At 43.9% G+C, this 21,669-nt stretch overlaps 1 protein-coding gene across 3 annotated transcripts; it reads right to left on the reverse strand.

The window, feature by feature from the left end:
• Window positions 1–1,217: 1,217 nt before the first annotated feature.
• On the reverse strand, window positions 1,218–21,222 carry OPTN (optineurin). 3 transcript variants are annotated; one of them, XM_065743741.1, is made up of 14 exons: window positions 21,117–21,222; window positions 18,811–18,988; window positions 16,766–16,968; window positions 15,060–15,218; window positions 13,640–13,713; window positions 11,452–11,583; window positions 10,054–10,135; window positions 7,310–7,425; window positions 6,499–6,648; window positions 5,315–5,408; window positions 4,512–4,670; window positions 3,791–3,921; window positions 2,748–2,827; window positions 1,218–1,402 (listed from the first exon to the last, which is right to left on the reverse strand). In XM_065743741.1, the coding sequence occupies exons 2-14, from the start codon at window positions 18,974–18,976 to the stop codon at window positions 1,281–1,283; spliced, it is 1,668 nt and encodes a 555-aa protein (XP_065599813.1). In that variant the 5' UTR covers window positions 18,977–18,988; window positions 21,117–21,222; the 3' UTR covers window positions 1,218–1,280. The 3 variants fall into 3 exon arrangements, with proteins under 3 accessions (XP_065599813.1, XP_065599812.1, XP_065599811.1); XM_065743740.1 differs by having other exon boundaries at window positions 11,452–11,586; XM_065743739.1 differs by having other exon boundaries at window positions 11,452–11,586; window positions 18,811–18,978; window positions 21,117–21,142.
• Window positions 21,223–21,669: the final 447 nt, after the last annotated feature.

Below are 21,669 nucleotides of genomic sequence, written 5' to 3' on the forward strand. Positions count from 1 at the left end.
ACACAGCTTCACTTCTTTACCTAATGAGTACCTTGTATTACCTTCCCTTACAGCTGTGTGAAGCTGAGGCCTGGTAGAGTTTTCTATGTACGCAGTTGTGCTAGAACAGCCATCCCTGAACCACAGCCCCTCTCCCATGTATGTGAATACGACTTTCCAGCAGTCAAAGCACAGAGCTGGGATCTTCTCACAGACTCTGAGAACACAGTGAAGATAAAAATCCATACATTTTGTCACTGCTTTTCTTTTTTAAAGCTGATTTCTTAAATTGGCATTTAATGTGCAGCACAGGGGATTTTTCCTCCCTTATGTGACAGCATGCCAAGAACTGTTATTTGTTGGGACAAAAATCAAGTGAGGTCAAGAACAGAACTGCCTCACTGTGGTTCTTTCTACAGAAGCCTTCCAGCCACAGTACTGGCAATCCCCTTCCAGCACCCAGCATCCAAAATACCAACAGGCACTGACCATTTCATACTTGCAATAGATTTATTTTGAGATTTGAAAATCCACTATACTCCTCTCTTTAAATTAGGTTACATCCATTTCAGCTTTCTCTAACACAATACTGTACAGGACTTCAAATAAATTTATTACAATAAAGAAGAATCAAGACAACACCTTAAAAATAAAGTTTTATAAAACCCAGTGACTTGGGTACACCAGGAGCTACATATACCAGACCTCAGTGATCTGTCTTAAACCTTACCTACGTCTGGCTAAAGCAAGAAGTGACATAAGCCATCAAAAAAATTACATCAAATTATTATGGTCACGAGGGCAGCAACAAAACTGCCACCTGGAGAAAGACACGGGATCATTTTAAATGCTCAATGAATACGACACACTCCATTTTACTGGAAGCTTCTCAAACAGCTTGTTAATATGTTTGTTTCCTGATTAATAGTATGTGAGAGATGAAGTATTTACAGGCTTACAGTAGTTGAACTGATCAGCATTTATCTTCTTTCTTGCTACAGTTCTGTGGGATAGCTGAAGAGCACAGCACATCAGGGGAATGTTCCTTCAAGATTTCACTGCAGCAGACACACAGGGAGTTTCCTAATGCATCCATGTTGTTAACCTATAAGAATTCATTTTCTAACTCATGTTAAAACAAGTTCAGTGAGTATAGGGTGGGTAGAAAGTTTTCTGTTTTCCCACTGAATAAAGGACAAAAACCTTGACAATCTCCTTCTCTGGATGTAGAGCAGAAAGAAAAAAAAAAAAAAGTGTTTCACAGGTGAAATTCCAGTAGATGAAGAGCTAGAGGGCGTTATTCAATTAATGCAGTCCATAACATGAATCTGCAGTGTGTCCAGATCGGGCAGAATTTCTTCACATTTTGGACAGGAATATATTGAGATATTCCGCTGCTCTGGCCATTCTTGAGTACCAGTGCCTGCAAGCAGAGAATCACAGAATCACAGAACTGGAGGGGTTGGAAGGGACCTCTAGAGATCCAGAGATCATTAAGTCCAACCCCCCTGCCAAAGCAGCTCCCTAGCCCAGGTTGCACAGGTAGGTGTCCAGGTGGGTCCTAAACGTCTCCAGAGAAGGAGACTCCACCACCTCTCTGTGCAGCTGTGCCAGTGCTCCGTCACTGCACTGTGAAGGAGTTCCCACACACATTTGTGCAGAACATCCTATGCTTCAGTTTGTGGCCATTTCCCCTCATCCTGTCAGCACACGCTGCTGAGAAGAGTCCGGCCTCGCCCCTTTGCCTCACGCTCCTTAGAAATTTATAAACGTGGATCAGATCCCCTCTGAGTCTTCTTTTTTCAAGGCTGAACAGACCCAGGTCTCAGCCTTTCCTCATAAGGGAAGTGTTCCATGCCCTTTATAATCTTCGTAGCCCTCCAATGGACTCTTTTGAGGAGATCCCTGTCTTTTTTGTACCAAGGAGACCAGAACTGGACACAGTACTCCAGGTGAGGCCTCACCAGGGCAGAGTAGAGGGGGAGGATCACCTCCCTCAACCTACTGGCCATGTCTTCTTAATGCACCCCAGGATCCCACTGGCCTCTTGGCCACCAGAGCACACTGCTGGCTCATGGCCAGCCTGTCATCCACCAGGACACCCAGGTCCCTCTCCTCAGAGCTCCTCTCCAGCAGGTCACCACCCAACCTGTACTGGTGCATGCAATCATTCCTCCCTAGGTGCAAGACTGTACACTTGCTCTTGTTAAATCTCATCTGGTTCCTTCCTGTCCAGCTCTCCAGCCTGTCCAGGTCTTGCTGAATGGCAGCACAGCCTTCAGATGTGTCAGCTATTCCCTCCAGCTTTGTATAAGCAGCAAACTTGCTGAGGGTGGACTCTATCCCCTCATCACGGTCATTGGTGAAGATGCTGAACAGGACCAGACCCAGCACCAACCCCAGAGGATCACTGCTAAGTACAGGCCTCCAACTGGACTCTGCACCACCAATCTCAACCTTCTGAGCTCTGCCAGTCAGCCAGTTCTCAACCCACCTCACCATCCACTCATCTATTCCACACTTCCTCAGCTTTGTTATAAGGACGCTGTGGGAGACAGTGTTACATGGTTTTTTTTTCACTCATTTTGTATAATGGTTGAAAGAGAACTAGCTTGCTTCTAAAAACCACAGAATCACATTCTCTTCAGCCTCCCAGCTGCCAGAATAGTCACAGAGAAGCTGGGGATTTGACTGTGGGCAAGCAAAGGTATTTAAAACTGAACACAGCAGGGCTTGGCCCTGTGAGCCAGACAGCCTGCTTATGGTACCTCTTTGGACCAGGTGAGGTGAGTGCTCCCGATCCGGTGCCCTGGCTCCGTGGCGATTCTGCATCTCTGCCAAAGAGCTTCTGAGGAGAAATGGGGCAGTTACTTAAAAGTGTTCTGAAAACAAAGACTGAACAGAAGATATCTTCCTTTTGCCTCACAAAAAGTTAAAAGGCTTTTAAGTAAGTCAGAAGATTTGCAAGTAAGTCGCGTTCTCATGTTAACTAGTCATGCATTTAGCTCACAACTGCTGCTCTGAAACAGGACCTAAAAACACTGCTGCTCTATGAGATAATGCAAGAGTCCTGTTGAAATCAGGGTTGAACAACTGACACCAGAAGGATTTAGGCAGCTACACACTCATGAATCTGGGAGACACTCCTCTGGAAAGCTCCAAGGACTCTGAGCCACTCAAGGCATATTGTGATTTAAGCAGAAAATCAGGTTGTACATGAAAGTGTGTTCAGAGGACAGTTAAGAGGAAATACAAATTGCTTCTTCAAACTGTGGTCACTCTTCCTGTATGCATGGCTTCCATAAGATGAATGAAAGACACATGGTTAATGTTTGGGTTTTTTTTTTTAGTTTTACAGCTAAGAATGTTAAAATGGTGCAACTACAGGGTATTACAGTACCTGAAAATGCACACACTCACTTATTACTGCTACTTGGAGAAGCAGCAGATATCCCTGGCACACATACAGCAAGCTTAGCTGCACATTCTCTGTTAAAACTGAGGACACAACCCAAAGAAGAAAGGAGAATTTACCAAATATGAATCATCCAAATTGAAGTGTAGCTTAAGTATCCACATAAGAGCTAACGTGCCTCACACTAACATGCTTTTGAGATTCTGTCACTGAATCAAAATAGCTAAGTCAGCTGACCGATTTTTTTCCCTTTTAAAGTTCAATTTAATTAATAAATAAATGTCTGTAAACTTGTTTTCCTTTTTACTGAGATGCTAGCAAGACAACATTGTTTAGCTCCAGCATGCAGGGTAACAAGACAGAACCAAAGGCAGCTCAGCCAAAGTCTGTTCTCACCGGCCAAGATCTTCCAGGTTTTGCTGCTCTTTTAGGAGGTATGCCAGCTGGACAGCCAACTGCTCCTTCTCCTCGTGGATCTTCTCTCTTGCTGCTCTCTCGGCATGGAAATCAGAACAATAAACCTCCATCTGATCAGAGAAATTAAATCATGCTGAGAATTAACATAGAGTGAACCAAGTCATATGTAGCATACCTGCATCATAACCTGCATCTACTGAAACACTCCTACTGCACCTACACTCTGCAAAGTGATAGTCTGCACTATATAGAAAGTGAAGAAGCTTCTCCATTTAGATTTTAAGATCTTATCCAGGTCAGTGCAATTGGTGTACAGGGGCTGAAATGGTACAGAACAGCAGTGAGGAGGTGATGATGTATGACACAGACAAATCAGTGGCCCAGGTAGTGGAACCAGACCAAGATGCATTTTTTTTCCCAAAACATATGTGATAATTCTTAATACAGTGATTTTAAATATAAAAAGATATATCAAATCCGTTCCCAACTTGTATTTGCTGTGGCAGACTCCAGCGGACTCCTACAGAACCGCAGGACACGGCGGTTCAGGCCCTGCAGGGATCTGCAAAACAGGCTGAGTAAGGGAATTATGCTTTGGGATTGAGGAAATAGTTAAACAATATTCCAGACTGAGCCATTAAATAGCTCCTTCTGGTTTCTGAATGCTGGGTGGGCAAACTAGTTTCTGAAGAACTCATACCTGAGCACGGAGCACAGCCATGGTTTCCAGGTCCTCCTCTTGCTTAGCAATTAGCTGTTTCATTTCATCCATCTGGAGCTGCTTTGCAGCAAGGGCTTCTTCTGCCAGCAAGACCTTTGCATTCAGTTCTTCCACCACAACTTTATCCACCCTGTCAAGCTGCACAGAAGAGTTAAGCCCGAGATGAGCTCAGCACGTGACACCGCTTTGAGTAGAAGTTTGCTACTTAATCCTCCTGCCTTTGGAAAAAAATTCAGCTCCGTGGTCAAAGGGACCTGTGCTAAGACAGCAATGTTGATTCATCTTTGGACTGAAAGATGATTTTTGTGCTTTCAAACTACATAGTATCAAGTAAAACAGAGCTCCCAAATGAACAATGGGAAGGACATTTTCTAAAATCATAGAGAATAATCTCGCACTTGCATGGATCTTCAGTCAGGGAAAGGACTTCACTGTGGTAGACATTCCATTTAAGAGTACAAAGATGTTTAGAAGTCTACCTTTCTACATTTACAAACCATGCTGCAGGAACACCTACCTGCATTTTCATATCAGTGTTCTCTAAGGATTGGACTTCATAATGCACTGCAGGTTAAACCTTATCTAGAAAGCACTGTGTACAGATCTGTGGATAAGATATCTGTAATTGGATCACAGGATCTCTTTTTCTCAGACCAATGCTGCCATGTTACATGTTTTATTATGTGAAGGGATGATAATTGTTTTCTGCCTGAATTTATTCCCACATGCATTCTCACATCCCTTCCCTAATTCATTATGATTTCTTCTGTTGATGAATTTACCTCTTTGACTTTCATCTCACTGATCGTTTTCATTGCTTCAGTGAGTTCAGGAAGGAGTTTGTTGTAAGCATCCTGCAAGCTGCTGTATCTCGTCCTGTTTATGAAAAGAAGCAAATTTTTGAAACACTGAAAGTTCTCTGAAAGATCTGGTACTCTTTTTACCATCTTTCATCTTGCAAAAATATCCTACTTGTCCCAGTTGAAGACTTCTTTCCTTCCTTGTAAAATTTCAGAGGGGCTTAATATTTAAAATGTATGTACAAATCTAAATCTTTCAGACTTTAGGATAACCCAGCTGTTTGCAAATGAATCTGCATTTCTGATGATAAGAAACTGTGCTCTGTCTTTCATCATCTCTCTTCCAAGGAGCTGCGTGCTGCTCCATCCATAGGCTGAGTCCAAACAAATGTCCTTACTGATAGTCTGCATGTCATATTAAAGAGTCTATCATCCAATACTTTTTTTAACTTAAGATTAGAAAAGCTCAGTCTTGACTGAGAGACTTCAAATGATGGAGAATTTATCAGGAGCAGAACCAGACACAGAATCCAAACGGAATGAGCGCCTTCAGCTTCTCCAGCAGCTGAAGACAATGCCTTCACACAGTTCCACCTCTCCATACAGCTCACACTGACATTTTCACACTCCTTACATGGACTACTCATGAGAGGGGAGAGCCAGAGCAAACAGCAAATCTCTTTATCTCAACCTCACTGCATATTTACCTCTCCTAACTGCAAGAATATTGTAGAGACCACTGACATAACTTTCCCATCACTGTCATCGGTTGACTTGGCTCTACTCTCCAACCTGCGGATGCATTCACGCCCTGCTAGTCAAACTGACAAGCTGCTGGCACTTTTCTGCTTCCTCTCCTTGCATATTATACCTGCTTTGGCTTTAGAAGAAAAGGAAGACAGCAATCAGAGCTTACAGCTCAAGTTTTTCCTCTGGGAAGTATTCACTACACCAAAAGATACAGTTTAGGACTGGTGTGGAGACTACAGATTCAAAGTGACATAGATAGACACAGAGGTTTCTACTTTAGACTCTATAAACATCACAGCTTCAAGCACTGTAGAGCACAAAACTCGCATTTCAGATTTAAATTCCCTTTTGTCAGGTTCCTCTCATTTCCCTTTCTCACTAACCATATCTCCCCATGATACAAAACCAATACTCACTTTTCTTCCTGTGTCTTGGCTTGTTCTAGCTTGACCTCTGCCTGCACACTCTCCACCTGAAGCTCCAGCTTCTTGACGGTGTATACAAGCTGCTGCTTCTCCTCCAATTCCATTGCAGCAGTTGAGTTTATTCTTTCCAATACCTGGCACCTGACAGAAGAAGGGAGAAAAAGAAAATGCTTGATCTATCCATTCATCTTTCCCCAATGGATTTGGCATGGTGGGCATCACGCAAAAAGAACCTTTAGGTGCTTCATTTCAAAGGCTAATTTTGATAAAGAAAAACGAAAATATATTTACACAATGACCTGAAAATAAAGCTACTAAATGGAATGTTTTTTTCTTACTGTTATGGACCTCAAAAAACTGAAAGCTGACAGAAAACTAAGCAAATAACGTGAAGCTTTAGTTTCTTTTTAATGACCTACAGATTGCTCTTCAAAAGCACAGACAGATCATGTGAGAAGGCTTCCCTAGGTCCCTTAGCTTCTTCCCCCAGGCCAGGAAATGGAGTGATGACATGAAGCAGAAAACAAGATCTGCTTTTATATCAACAAGGATTAAAACCCAAATATTAAAATTCCAAGCACTGGGGTTCTATTTGTAGAACTAGGTTGGCAGCTCTGATTTTATGACAATCACTGTACTTCCATACTTTCATCTCCCCTTAAAAAGAAGGAGCAATCATTTGCAGCATTTCCCTGAAACAGATATTTGATATTTATCGAGCTAGTGAGCTTCCCAAGACGGGAACTGTCATTAAAACATTCACTGGGTATCACAGCACAACTGTTGTTCTTCTGAGCCTTACTTTTCTTGAAGTTTCTTCTGAATCAGTTCTGCTTCTTTTAACTTCTCGTGGGCCTCCTGGAGCTCCTTAAACAGGGCACAAACCTGCTCCTTCAGACTTTCTACTTCGCTGCCGATCTTTTAGGAAAAAAAAAATAAGGAAAATTACACATGGACCATTTGAGACAGGAAAATTGCAGGCTAAATAAGAATTTTAACCAGGAAGCACTACTCTTTTTCCAGAGAAAACAGCTATGAGTCAGTCTGCATCATCACACTCTATGCAGTAAGGCCCCTTCTGCTCGGCTCCAAAATTACCAATTTCTCCTAAATGTGGCAGAATCATGCTGCGATTTTAACACTTACACAAAATCTGGGTGACTCAAAGATAACTCTATTCCTCTTGTTATGCAAGCAGGTAACACATGCACAAGGGATGCTCTGAAAGTAAAGTCTCCTCCTTTATTATGTTGGCCCACAACATCACAGGCAGATGTTGGTGGTATAACAGTAGGGGCTGAACCTTCCCACCGATGTTCTTCTCCATCATATTCTGTTGCCATGTGACAGATGTCAGCAAGGGGACAGCGACAAAACAGTGTTTGATATGGAAGTGCATATGAAGCAAAGGTGTGTCAACGAACTCCATGCAGAACAAATTGCATCCACTGACATTCATGGACGTCCACTGGACGTTTATGAAGTGGATGTGAGCACAGTGAGGCAGCAGGTTGTGTGTTTCTGCACTGGTGTCAGTGGGACATCTCCTCTGCTGTGGATTTTTAGGAGTGTGGCATGCAGGCTCTTGTTCATTGCTGGTAAAAATGCATAGCTAACGACAGTGACTGTTGAAAAAAAGAGTGTGTTGTAGCTGACAATCTGCTCTATTTAACAGTGTTATTGTGCTCTTTGTAGCAGTTGTAGTTTCCATGGAAATAAATAACAGATATTGCTTTCAGAGTGACCTGCATACGCTAATTCTCAGAGTTCAAGATTGAAAACATATGGGAAAAGCAGACAACTAGTGATTATTGCCAATCCTCTGAGCAGTTATGATCTGTTGAACACCTACCATAGGGAGCCTCTTTAGAAAGAGGTGTGACAGCAGACATAGAACAGAAGCAGCAGTTTGCAAGTAGATGTCTAAAAGAGGGGACACTTAAGTTAGATGTTGGGCAGGAATTCTTTACTCAGAGGGCAGTGAGGCACTGGCACTGCTGCCCAGAAAAGCTGTGGGTGCCCCATCCCTGGAGGTGCTCAAGGCCAGGTGGGATGGGGCCCTGGGCAGCCTGAGCTGGTGAGAACTTCCACTTTTCTAACAGGGAAATTCTGCCACCTCACTGGGCAACTGAAACAACAGAAGTTATTCATCCATGAAGACCTGTGAACAATTTCAGCTTTCACTTCACAGCAGAAGTGTGGAACAGAAAACACAAGCCTGGATGACAGGAATCCTCTGAAGGGGCATATACATGAAAAGAGGCATATACATCAAAAGCTATGAGTGCTATCAGAAAGAAGCATCTACGCTGACCTTAATAGTAACATTTTTGATAAGAAGCATCTGGCTCAAACTCTAAGACAAAGTTGAAAAAAAATACTGGAAATAATTAACTGAGAAATCACCTTCTTTCTGTAGAAAGGACTTCTCTTGGGCTGACCACAAACTGGTACAAGAACATATAACTAACCAGCCCTGTTCTATATTACTTGTTATGGCCTTCAGAAGGTCTTCATGTCATATTTGCTAGACCCACGTAGTACCTCAGATAACCCACAATGCCTTACAGACATTCTTATTTGCTTTTATTATGCAATCGTATTGAACTAGAAGGGACCTCTACCATCAGGGAAACTTTCCAGGCTCTTTTCAGTCGTGCCCAGTGACAAGAGGGAATGGGCACAAAGTGGAACACATTAGGAGGAACACATTAGGAAACACTTCTTCACTGTGTGGCTGATGGAGAACTGGCACAAGTTGCCCAGAGTGGCTGTAGACTCTCTTCATTGGAGATTTTCAGAAGCCTCTTGGATGTGATTGTGGGCAACTAGCTCTGGGTGTCCCTGCTTGAGCAGGGATTGGACTAGATGAACCCAGGTGTCCCTTCTAACCTCAGCCATTCTCTAACTTTGTGATTTTCACACGCTTACCCCAGTTGGAGAAGCTACAACTGCAGGCACATAAATTCAGATGGCTGAACTTGGAGCTCAGTTCCAACCCCAATATCCATTTGAAGCCTAAACTGAAACCATCACGTTAAGCTTCCCTGAGTCTGTGTCACAGTCCAGGATAGTTATGCTCTACCATCATAATCCATCTTACCAGGAGAAAAGTCATATCAGGTGCCACATGAGCTCCACATATAGCGTCTGTTTTACAGCAGGCTGCCAGTAGATTCTGGTCGAGAAGCTGACCTAGCCAGCAGTGAGGAAATTCAACCTGTTCAGAAGACTCTGTGGAGATAGGAATGTCTGTATCTCCCTCTAATTAAGTGGACAGGGCCAGGATAACACAGCATATCTGCAGCTATGTCACACTTCCCTAATTCTTGGCCATTAGTCTTATCCCTTTTACAAGACTGGTGTAATTTGAAAGGAATCACCTTTAAGATGTGGATTGGAGACTTCAAAATTCACTTCCATAGCTCATGCAAGATATTTACCCCTTGTACTCTGTGTGCAAGTGGAAATCCAGGCCCCGAAGTTGTTGGCCTCACAAGTAAGCTGTACACTGCTAAAACTCAGCTCAGGATGACAGGTACTTACAGCCTCTGGACTCTCTTCTTCCTGGTTAGTTTGCGTCCCACTCTCCAGGCAGTTGCTTGTTTCATTCTCCATCTTGGAAAGTCTGGAAAACAGAAGAATCCAGTAACAATGGATCTGGACAAAATTTAGATTGTGACTGTCCAAGGATTCCATCCAAGTCCTTCTAACATAGCTGTGAACCAGAGAAAAATACTGGAAGTACAGACATGCAGGAAAGCTTGCGCAGTCATGGCAGCATCTGACTACCACAGGACACTCAGCATGTATATTTAATTACAATGGATGTGCAGGTGCAGAGGAGGCCAATGATTCAGTCCACTGTCATCAATCTTTGATACAGTCCAAAACTGCTAATCCTCTGAAAATGGCTCTGTTCACTGAACCCAGTGATTAATATTGCCTCTACTTTCCTTTGATCTTTACAGAGGCTGAGATTTCTAAGAATCATTTGGCTATGGCTCATTACCTCTTCTAGGAAGACCATGCAGAAACAATTACTGTGACACTAAGCTTTCATCATAAGTAATGTCCAGGAAGTCTTACTGTCTCTGCAAACGATGGAGCTGGAACAGCTACTGCTTAGGCAGTCTTCCATGCCTGAACAGTCATGCTGATGTATCTATGACTGAGCTGAGAAGGACACGTATGCAAGACTCATTAGAAAAAACTCTCTCTTAGGTAAGTCTGGAATTAAACTCTTTTTGAAGCATTTTTGCAGTACTTACAGCAGCTGAATCTACTGTGCTGCTTGGTCCTACTTAGCAGTGGAGCAGGCTGCCCAGAGAGGTGGTAGGGTCTCCTTCTCTGGTGATATTCAAGACCCTCCTGGATGCCTACCTGTGCAAACTGGGCTAGGGAGTTGCTTTGGCAGGGGGTTGGACTCGATCTCCAGAGCTCCCTTCCAACCCCTACAATTCTGTGATTTTATGATTTCTAGGGATCTTTTCCAGGCTCACATCCCTAAACATAGCCTTCCAGTACCACAAAGAGGTCTGTAATAGCTGTTTAATACAAAGTGATTTGCTTAAGCCCCACGTGTAGATGACTCATACAAAAGCAAATAATGACAGAGGAATGAGAAGAAAGAATGTTCTCAGCTAGTCCTCATTTTGATTCACATCACCCGTGGAAAGTTCAAACCCAAGAGGCAACAGGTAATTTGTCCTGATCTGTGGTACTATAGGAGGTAATAAGAAAATAGAGAAAGTTGTGCTCGCAGAACAGAACGTAGTTTATCCCTATCAGAGCTATGACAAATATTATTACTAGTGAGAGCTCAGGAATTGCCCATCCAGTTCACGCTGATAGTTCTGATGTCTCTGACCAGGCCCAAAGTTGGTAACTGCAACAGTCTTGAATGTAAACAGCTTAAAACTTTACAGTGCACCTATTTCATACCTCTCTTTGTGATCCTGCAGCTCCTTCTCAAGTTTTTCCCTCCTCTGAGTTTCATTTCTAAGGCAGCAGAGCAGCTGGCTCACGGTCAGCTCCTCAGATTCCAAATTTTTGGATTCATCTGCAGACTTGCTCCTGCTTCAAACCAAACCAGATGTAAGTAACGACAGCTGTGATTTTACTAGAGCACTCCCTTACCCCTGTTTTTTTTGGACAATTTCACACAGTTCTGAAAAAAGTCAATATTTTGGGCAAAGAGCTCATTCCCAAGAAGCATGACCTTCCCACAACCTGCTAGCCTGAGTCCTTGAGTGTGTAAATGCAGCCCTCGCTTTCTGCAGCGCTCAAACAGTCCCTTTTTATCAAGCTGGGTGAACAACTTGGAATTTAAGCAAAGAAAACAACAACGATCAAGACAAAACAAAGCTTGGAGCATTTATTCCAACCTACTTTGCACCTCCTTCCACTAAGTGCTACTATCTGGTCCCAAAATATTTCTTCCAATGAAACAGACAACATCTCTCATCTCAGTCTCATTCCTTTCCAAGAAAAGAAGGCATGTTCCACCAAAAATGGGCATTGGAAATTACTTTCTTTTTTGGCAAAATATCAGATGAATTTCTTCCTCCATCATATTCTATAGCTCTTTTTAAAATTCTGCCTTAGAGACAAACCAAAGCAAATACACAGCTCTGAAAAACAAGGTCTGTCAATCTCCTGGTGATAAGACATTGCATTCTGTACCCTCTATTTGTATGCCTATCTAGACAGAAGGTCAAAATCCCCCAACTATATGGTACGATATACTACACATTGTACATTTCAGAAGCTCAGTTGGGAAGCAGCATGTGCACACAACTTTGTTTTCATAGTTCAGAGTAAAATGTGAAGCATAGGCCCCCATGTGCTTCTGACAGCTAGCTATATTTGGTGAGCAAAATTCAATACTCCAAAGACAGTTCTCAGTCAAGATATTTTAAGTAATTAACTTTTATCAGGGGATTTTTAGCGTACAGGTCTACAGTTACAGAAATAAACTCATCCTGAGTGGATCACATTCCTCTGGAGCTGTTAACTGCACCGCTCTAAGGTTTCAGTGCTGCACAGAAACACGTGGTGACACAGGAAATAGCGTAAGAGATATATATACACCTCCTGTTTTTGTAGACATGACCCAGATACTCATCAAAAGGGAAGCAAATCCCACAGACGATGTCTTCTTATGATCAGAGTGCTCTTGCAGGCTAATGACAATCTGAATGCTTGCAGCCTGGCTTACGATCAGCATCCCTCTGTTACATCCCTGACTATTCTTCCTTGAACATCTTAACTTCATGCCAAGGGACAAGTTTTTTATGTTCTTATATTAACATGCTGAATGCCTCTGCAGTGAGGTAAGGGGTGACAGAGTTCAGGGGAAAACATACACGGAGCACAGCCTTCTTGCCTGCTGTGCCCTCTGCATTTTCTATATCCCTCCTTTCCAAAAGCAAAGGCCACTAAGTGGATAAGAGTGCTCAGTCACAACCATCTAGCTCTTCAATTGGGCAGTATCCAAAATGGAAAGTTTCATGGTATCAGCTGTCTGAGTCCATAAGGTGTAAAGGTTGTGCTAGGGGCAAGAAAGTCCCTTATGCCCTGGAGCTGATGTCAAGAGCAACTTTTGAGAAGTAATTGAAACAGAATGCTCACATCTTACGTCTAGTCACCTAAAAAATAAGGACTATGCCACTGCACTATGTGCCCACCCGACCATGATATGGTTTACACCACAACTAACAAACTGAGCAAGCAGGGTTCGTGTTTGAAAGGCTATAAGAACTCTGATTGTTATGGATATCATTATCATCGAGTAGAGGACAGTACTGTAATAGAGTTCAGAGTGGCTGCACGCATGGGAGCCTTTATCTTTCCTTTTTGGACTTCTTTAAAAAGCCTGAAAAGCAGCAACCAGTTGGCAAAGTCAGCTGTCCAACTGGTCACAGTATGCACTCTGTCAGCTAGTGAAAACAAGAAGGCAAATCGCCAGAGAACTGCAGGTTTTTCCAACGTGGTAGGAAAGCAGAGCTACTACAATAGAGGGATGCAAGGCCTCAGAAAAACAGGATTGACATTACTCAAAGAAAAAGCTTCCCTTACAGTGCAAACAAAACACAATGCACAAGTTTGAATCAGACAAAAACCTACATACATGTAGACTGCGATGTTACTGGCCATTTCACTGCTATTATCTTCATTTTCTTTTGCAGTTCTATTTACTTCTTCCTAAAAAAGAGAAGAAGAACCCCCACCCCCGAAATATTAGCTTGTTATTTTAACTAAGCAGGACAGTTTTATTTACTTAAGAAAGAAAATATCATGTTTGTAAATTCTTAACTGAAATACTTCTCATGCCTTTCCCTGCATCTCTTCAGGACTGATTAAGGAAGACGAGCAAGATTAGGGCTTCTGTTTTCATCAACAAACCTCCATGGCCACTCTCTCTTATAAAGACAACACAGCAACAATAACCAGCACTGCCAACAGCTGTTGAATGTAGCTCCTCTTTACCACTGCAAAGCTCACTCTGATCTCTGTAGTTCAAAGGACTATCTTTGCAGCAGAAAAAGAAGTGTCCTTGAAGCTTTCCTGCAGTCTGAAGTTTTCTCTGTCAATTCCAACTAAATATTAATTAAATTCTGCTTGCACTTGTCCTTTCCAGAGAGGGATGTGCTATTGTGGAGACAGCAGAGATCCACATTTTCACATATTTCCTCTGAAGATTTCTCAGATACAAGAACAATAGAAAAGTAACATTTCTGTGCCTTTAGGGAACACTCTACAGCTTTAGACTTCGATTTGCTTGACTGCATCTGTATACGTCTGCCAGCAGAAAAAGAAGCCCCATTCTTCATGAGGAGAGTGGAGGGGCAGTGCTGAGCTCTGCTCTCTGGTGACAGTGACAGGGTCCAAGGGAATGGCATGGAGCTGCCTCAGAGGAGGGGCAGGGGGTGCTAGGAAAAGGTTATGCACCAGAGGGCAGTGGGCATGGAACAGGTGATGAATGAGCTACAGGAGTTCAGGAAGCATTTGGACAATGCTCACAGACATAGGGTTTGTACTTTGGGTGGTCCTGTGTGGAGCCAGGAGTTGGTCTCAGTGATCCCTTCCAACTTGAGATATTCTGAAATTCTATGAAAATTTACTTTGGGCATGAAAATGGAAGAACAGAAGTGAGTTCTCTAGTCCTTTATCACTACATCTCGTAACATACAGGTGCTCTATGTCAGGTAGTCTACAAGATCCTGAAACACTTCTCCCACATCCACTGTGCCCCCTGTATCTTGTGTTACTACTGTTGCTGGCAGTTTGCTATTCCCTCTCAAATAGGAAAAAAAAAAATACATCACTGCTGTTGGTATAGATTCAAGTTTTTTACTAAAGGAAGACAAGTATTCACTGTAAAAACGTCATCAGGTAAATAACCACACCATCACTGTAACCACTTTCAGACCCAACTTTCTCATCAGTTAGCATGGTACAATAAGAAAACCCAGCTTGCAAAAAGGACCAACCTGGGAACAAAGCTTCTGGCTGCAGCTCACCATGCAAGCTTTATTCCCTTTACTTACATTCATCCCAATCTCCACAAAGGAGTCTTCTGCTGAGGCGATGTTCAGCTTGAGCTGCAGCTCTGAAATAATGGCTAACAGATCTGCCTTCTCAGCCTGGAGCCGCTGCACCTTGGACTTGAGCTGCCTCACTTCCTTTTCAGGAGCTGCACAGCCCTCCTGAGATAAACAAAAACCTGCATTAACCAACCAAAATGAAACAGCAGCCAAAGAACGCAGAGCCTGAATATAACAGTGGTGTTCCACAGTCCTTTTCTTTTGAAGTTTGCCTGGAAAAATCTTTCTACTGCTCTGATTCACTGGACAACAAGAAGTTGCAGTTGTTGTGCATTTGTTTCTTCCCCATTTTGTAACCCAAGCCTCCCAGTAACGCTTTATTATACCACATACCTCAATATAAATTCCAAATAACTCACAGAGTTTGAATGACATTCTAATCTATCATTCATGCCAAATCTCTGAATGTGTGCTATGCTGACAGTGTCTCACCTTGCAGTACTCCCATACACACCTGACTCACTATAAATTTGTGCTCAAGCTGTGAAGCGATGCAAAAGAAGTCAGCTTCAGTGAACAGGAGGGAGCTTTACATCCACCAGCACTCTCAGATGTATGGTTTCAAGATAAACCCTCCTGTGAGTAATGGTTTTTCCTCTAGGGAAGTAACAGTATACGTCTGTGATTTCCTCTGAGTGAAACACAGGTGCCACTTAGCAGGAAAGGACTATAGTCCACCTCAGTAAACAGTGAAGCACAGAGGTGAGAGAAATTAGACAAATCCTAGTTAGCCTTCTCCAAATTCAGATAAATATTTGTTCATTTAGAAATAATAATAATTTAAAAATGGAATTAAAGCATGGCTAAAGCATTCAAAAGAGAAATTCATTGCGGTTTAAATGACACATCAGCTTGAACATCATCATCAGAAATGAGAATGTTTCTGTCTTAATTACCATTACCACTGACAGGTAAAACTGCAAAGAATCAATGAAGAACTGAGGCTGACCTTATGGAGCTCTTACAGATAATTAACAGAGATTTATTTTTACGTGTCTGGATGTTGGATTGATCAAGAAGACCAGATCACTGTATTAATAACATCCTCTAAAAGAGGTATGGGCAGAATAGGTACCCCCTTCCCCTTAAAATCTATTCCAGATTCATGAAATTCTGAACTTCCTTGACAATCCCGAAAAACAACTTTTAGCCCGGTTTCCTAACTAAGTCATACTTGCACAATCACACTGCTTACACGTGGCCTTTTTCCTCTCTATAACTTTGGAACCAACTGGCCAATTCTGATTTATATCCTGCAAGAATTCTTGCAGAGTTCCATAAAACAAGCACATACAAGAGGAAAAGACACTCTACCAATGACCATGGAAAAAAGACTGATGAAGTTATATGCCAACAGGCAACAGAGAATCCACATGAGCTCTGGAAGTACCATATGCCAGGACTCACTGACCTGGCTCTGCATGAGACTTCTTTAACAAGATCTCTTCACACGCGGGACACAAAGTAGGTTTTGTTCTAACAGACTTTCTCCATGGGTGTATTTGGTACAACTTGCAAGCTGATGTTACCTAAGCACTCACCTGCAATGTTAAACTACTTGTTATAGAGCCAAGGGTAAGTCGGTAAGACCTCACCCATTCACTGACACTCAATTTGAACGTAAGCAAATACAACTTCCTCTTATTTACCATTTCAGCTCCTTCTTCTCTCTCCTTTAAGCTCTGAAGTTGTTGCTGTAGCTGCTCATTTTCAACGCACTTGGCTAGCAAGCACTGCTTAGCTTCTTTAAACTTTGTCTCGTAAAATTCTCGCTCTTCCTTTTGCTTCTCCCGCCAGATGGAGAGCTCCTCATAGCGGTCCTTCATTGCTTGGTTATGCAACTTCATTGCTTCTAAACGATAGCCAGAGACAAGTTATTGATTCCTATTAGTGCTCTGTCAATGAAACAGCAGATTTCCTCTACATCGACCTCAGCTTCCTTCAATATCAAAGGATAAGCAGTAATCAGATACGAAATGAAAACCACCTTCTCATATGTCTTAGTGAACTGAAGCTCATTATAGCTCCTTAGGACTATAATAAATACCATTAAAACCGCTGCTGAAATAACACGCTCACACTGTCTCTCTGAGTTATTCCTAAACCAAGGAGTACAAGCAAGAGGTACTGCTTACAAGAAGCACTCATTATCTTGCACATGTTTTGTATACAATCAGCACAAATGAAACTAGTGAACTAAGATTCTGAAACTACTGAGATCCACTGTGGAAAGTGAACTTCCTAGAGTGGTAAATTAACACATGAAAACAGCTGCTATTAAACTGAAAGTCTCCAATATGTCCAACCATGCTCTGCCTGAATACTCAGTTAAGATTTGATTAAAAGCATTAAAAAAAATGTAACTGGCAACTTACAGTGAAGTCATTTCACCCTGACTGGGAACCAAGTCAGTGAGTCAGCAACTCCAGTCTCACTATTGCAAAACGCTGACAAGATTTTTATGAAGCCAATGAAAGTACCTTAGACTTGCTTTTTAAAGCAACAAACTGGAAGCCAGTTGCTTGAAAATCTTCTATACATTTTTTTTTCCAGAATTTATGCCTTCACATCATATAATAAAATGCCAAAAAGTCCTTGACATAACAAAAAATGTTTTGTAAGTATAGGTTACTCTCCTGGAGAATAATTCTGCACAGCATGAGTTACAGCAACCGTGACTGTTGTCCTGGAACACTGTCTTGTATGATACCCTGTAGCAGAACACCAGGAGTGCTTCCTGAAGCAACTTTCCTGCCAGGTACCCATGACACTCTTAGAGAGAGAACTCGGATCAGGTCCAGAAAAGAATGAGGTTGAATTTGAACACCAATTCAAAACAGCAGCACACAAGACATGTGACTTCCTGGCCTGTCACGATATAAAAAGTGAGGTACCTGTATTTTACATAGAAATCCCCCATATCCCTTGGGTTTCACTCTAACCATTTACCAATAATAATAATTAAAAAAACCATATCTAACATTTAAGCTTTAAGGATTCAGAAATAAAGCAATGTTACCTAGAAGGCATCAATCATTAGGTGTTTTCAGGGAAACCTATTGGTTTCTCCCAGACAGACTCAGCCATGGGTGCATACTTAGCAGCACAGAAGGTGCTCCAATATCTAAACTTTAATGGTTACTACTCAGCAGCACAGGACACTCTGCTTCAATTCCCTTCTCTGTCTGTGAAGAGACAGAGAAAGCATCCTAACCCAAACTACTCTGGGCACTGTACAGTACCTACTCCACTGATGGAGCCATTGCAGACTGTTAAGTCTATCTGTAATGGAGAGACCCAACCACTGTGAAATACAAACCAAAACATACTTTTAAAAGTTGATAATCAAATTGTGCATCCTAGCAGGAAATGTTTTATTTTGCCTCTTAAAATACACTGTGTGTATAGTTCTGAAGCTTAGCTTAGGGGGTATTCTTACTCCACTCCTCCATACCAATTACATCTGCTGTGCCCTATCAAGTCAGCCTTATCATTTGCAGACAGGTAGTTGCTTATAGAGAGAATGCTATATATAAAAAGTTATATATAAATAAATATATAAAAAGTATATAAAAAGTTATCTAGAAAGACCAAATGAACACAGAATTCATACCCATAGGTCAAAAAGAGATTGAGAGCTGAAGAAGAGACTCAGGTGTTTAGCATTTCAAGACTGATTCACATTCACAATCACCTTTTAACTCGTTGTTTTCAGTGATCAGCTCTTTCATCTGCTGTACCATCTCTTCTGGGGTGTAAGTACTGAGGGTGGGGGGACCCACACTGTCCATTCCATTCTCCATTTTACTCCTGCAATGCTCTCCATTTTCAGCAGGACGGATCTGCGGTTTGCTGGACATCTCTGAAGTCCACTATGAGGTTAACAAAGACAATTTTTTTGATAAGTAAATCATAGAATAATTAAGGTTGGAAAAGACCACTAAGAACACCTAGACCAGAAACTGCCATCTCCTCAAAGAGTCCAGTGGAGGGCTACAAAGATGATAAAGGGCATGGAACACTTCCCTTATGAGGAAAGGCTGAGAGACCTGGAGCTGTTCAGCCTTGAGAAAGGAAGACTCAGAGGGGATCTGATACATGTCTATAAATACCTAAGGAGAGTGAGGCAAAGGGACAAGGCTGGACTCTTCTCAGCAGCGTGTGCTGACAGGATGAGGGGAAATGGCCACAAAGTGAAGCATGGGATGTTCTGCACAAATGTGTGTGGGAACTCCTTCACAGTGCAGTGACAGAGCACTGGCACAGCTGCACAGAGAGGTGGTGGAGTCTCCTTCTCTGGAGATGTTTAGGACCCACCTGGACACCTACCTCATAAGTTCATAAGTTCATAAGTTCATTCGTACCTGTGCAACCTGGGCTAGGGAGCTGCTCTGGCAGGGGTGTGGGACTCAGTGATCTCTAGAGGTCCCTTCCAACCCCTACAGTTCTGCGATGCTGTGATCACCACCATGCCCACCAATCAATGACCCTCCCTGTGCAGCCTGTTCCAATGCGTCACCACTCTGAGAAGAAATTTTTCCTAATATCCAATCTGATCCTCCTCTGGTGCAACATAAGGCCATTCCCGCTCATTCCATTGCTATTACCTGGGAGCAGAGGCTGACCCCCTCCCCCCAGATCTGCTTTCATGGCACTGTAGGGAGCGATAAGGTCTCCCCTGAGCCTCCTCTTCTCCAGATGAACAATCTCAGTTTCCTCAGCCACTCCCCATCAGATTTGTGCTGCAGACCCCTCACAGCTTTGTTGCCCTTCTCTGGGCACACTCCAGGATTTGTAGCCATGAGAAGCCCAAAAACGAACAATACTCAAGGTGTGACCTCACCAGAGCTGAGTGCAGAGGGACAGAAAATATCACAGAATCGTAGGGGTTGGAAGGGACCTCAAGAGATCATCAAGTCCAGCCCCCCTGCCAAAGCAGTTCCCTACACCAGGTCACACAGGTAGGCATCCAGGCGGGTCTTGAATATCTCCAGAGAAGGAGACTGCACAACCCGCCTGGGCAGCCTGTGCCAGTGCTGTGTCACCCTCACCGTAAAGAGGTCCCCACACACATTCGTGCAGAACCTCCTGTGCTGCAGTTTCTGTCCGTTTCCCCTTGTCCTGTCTCCACACACTGCTGAAGAGTCTGGCCTCGACACTTTGTCCCCCACACCTCAGATATTTATAAACCTGGATCAGGTCCCCTCTCAGTCTTCTTTTCTTAAGGCTAAAGAGACCCAGTTCACTTAGCCTTTCTTCATAGGGGAGATCCTCCAGGCCCTTCATCTTTGTGGCCCTGCACTGGACTCTTTCCAAGTGATCCCTGTCTTTTTTATACTGGGGAGCACAGACCTGGACACAGTACTCTAGATGAGGCCTCACCAGGGCAGAGTAGAGGGGGAGGATCACCTCCCTCGACCTGCTAGCCACGCTCTTTTTAATGCGCAAAATATAACCCCACTTCAGTTGTACCCAGACGAGCAAGCAGCACATGCGACCAGCAAATACACACACATCAGCCAACGGCCCCGACCCCACTCCGCCAGAACACCCACGTGCCCCCATAACGCGTTAACCCCTCAGACTCCCAACCCATCTCTCAGACTCAGTCTTATCCCCCTAGAGACCATTCCTCACTGAATAACGCACAGAAAGCGCACGAGGGGCACTCGCCATCCTGGGCCGCAGCGGCCCCACCTGTTCCCCGGACGTTCCCGGCTCCCGTCCCCGTCCGCTCCCCCCCGGGGCCAAACCGGCACCCGGGGACGGGAAGCGTTCAGGCGGCCGCCTTTCTCCGCCACGGCCACTCCGTTTCCCTCTCGCCCTTCCCCAGCGCGGCCCAACCTCCCCGCAGGCCCACCCCGGAGCCGCTGAGTCACCGCCTGCGGGCAGCGCGAGCAAAGCTGCCCGGCTGCCGGGCCCTCAAGCTCGGCCTCGGTCCGAGGCCGCGACCACCGCTCCCCGCCGCTTTTCCCCGTCCCGGCCCCGGGCAGCGCTCACCCGCTCACGGCGCGCCCATGGCCCGGGCTCAGCTGACTGCACCGTCCCCGCCTCCTCCGCGGGGATTTCCCGAGCTCCGCGCTTCCTGTGCCGGGGCCGGCTTGCGCGGGGCCCCGATGTAACCCGGAGCAGTGGGTGGGCAGGCCTTCAGGTCTATTGGAAGCGGGTGTGCTATTAAAGTGTCTTCCAAAGCAGCTGTTCTGTGATCACACGGTTCCAAGCCCTCTGCTAGACCAGGCTGCTCAGTGCACCGTGGCCTGTCCATGTCCTTCTTAGGTTGGGGCCCAAGAGCTGGATGTCGATCAGCTGCACGGCTCTGCTAACTTTCTAAGGGTGTTCTCAATCCCACTGTCCGTGTCAAGAATAGTCACAGATACCCTGCAGAGGGGGGGGTGCCCAGGCCAGAGCATCTTGCTGAGTTCAACCCTGGGAATATAGAGGGAGGCAAACTTCTCTGGGGACAGGTCATGTCTGCCCAAGGACGTCCTAGGCACCCCTTTGGGTGTTGCTTCATAGATCTCCGTATTTTTCCTGTCAGAGTAGAAGCCTTGGA

Source organism: Cyrtonyx montezumae, unplaced genomic scaffold, assembly GCF_038088225.1.
Source record: "Cyrtonyx montezumae isolate F1298 unplaced genomic scaffold, pur_monq_1.0 scaffold_3, whole genome shotgun sequence".
Lineage (NCBI taxonomy): Eukaryota > Metazoa > Chordata > Aves > Galliformes > Odontophoridae > Cyrtonyx > Cyrtonyx montezumae.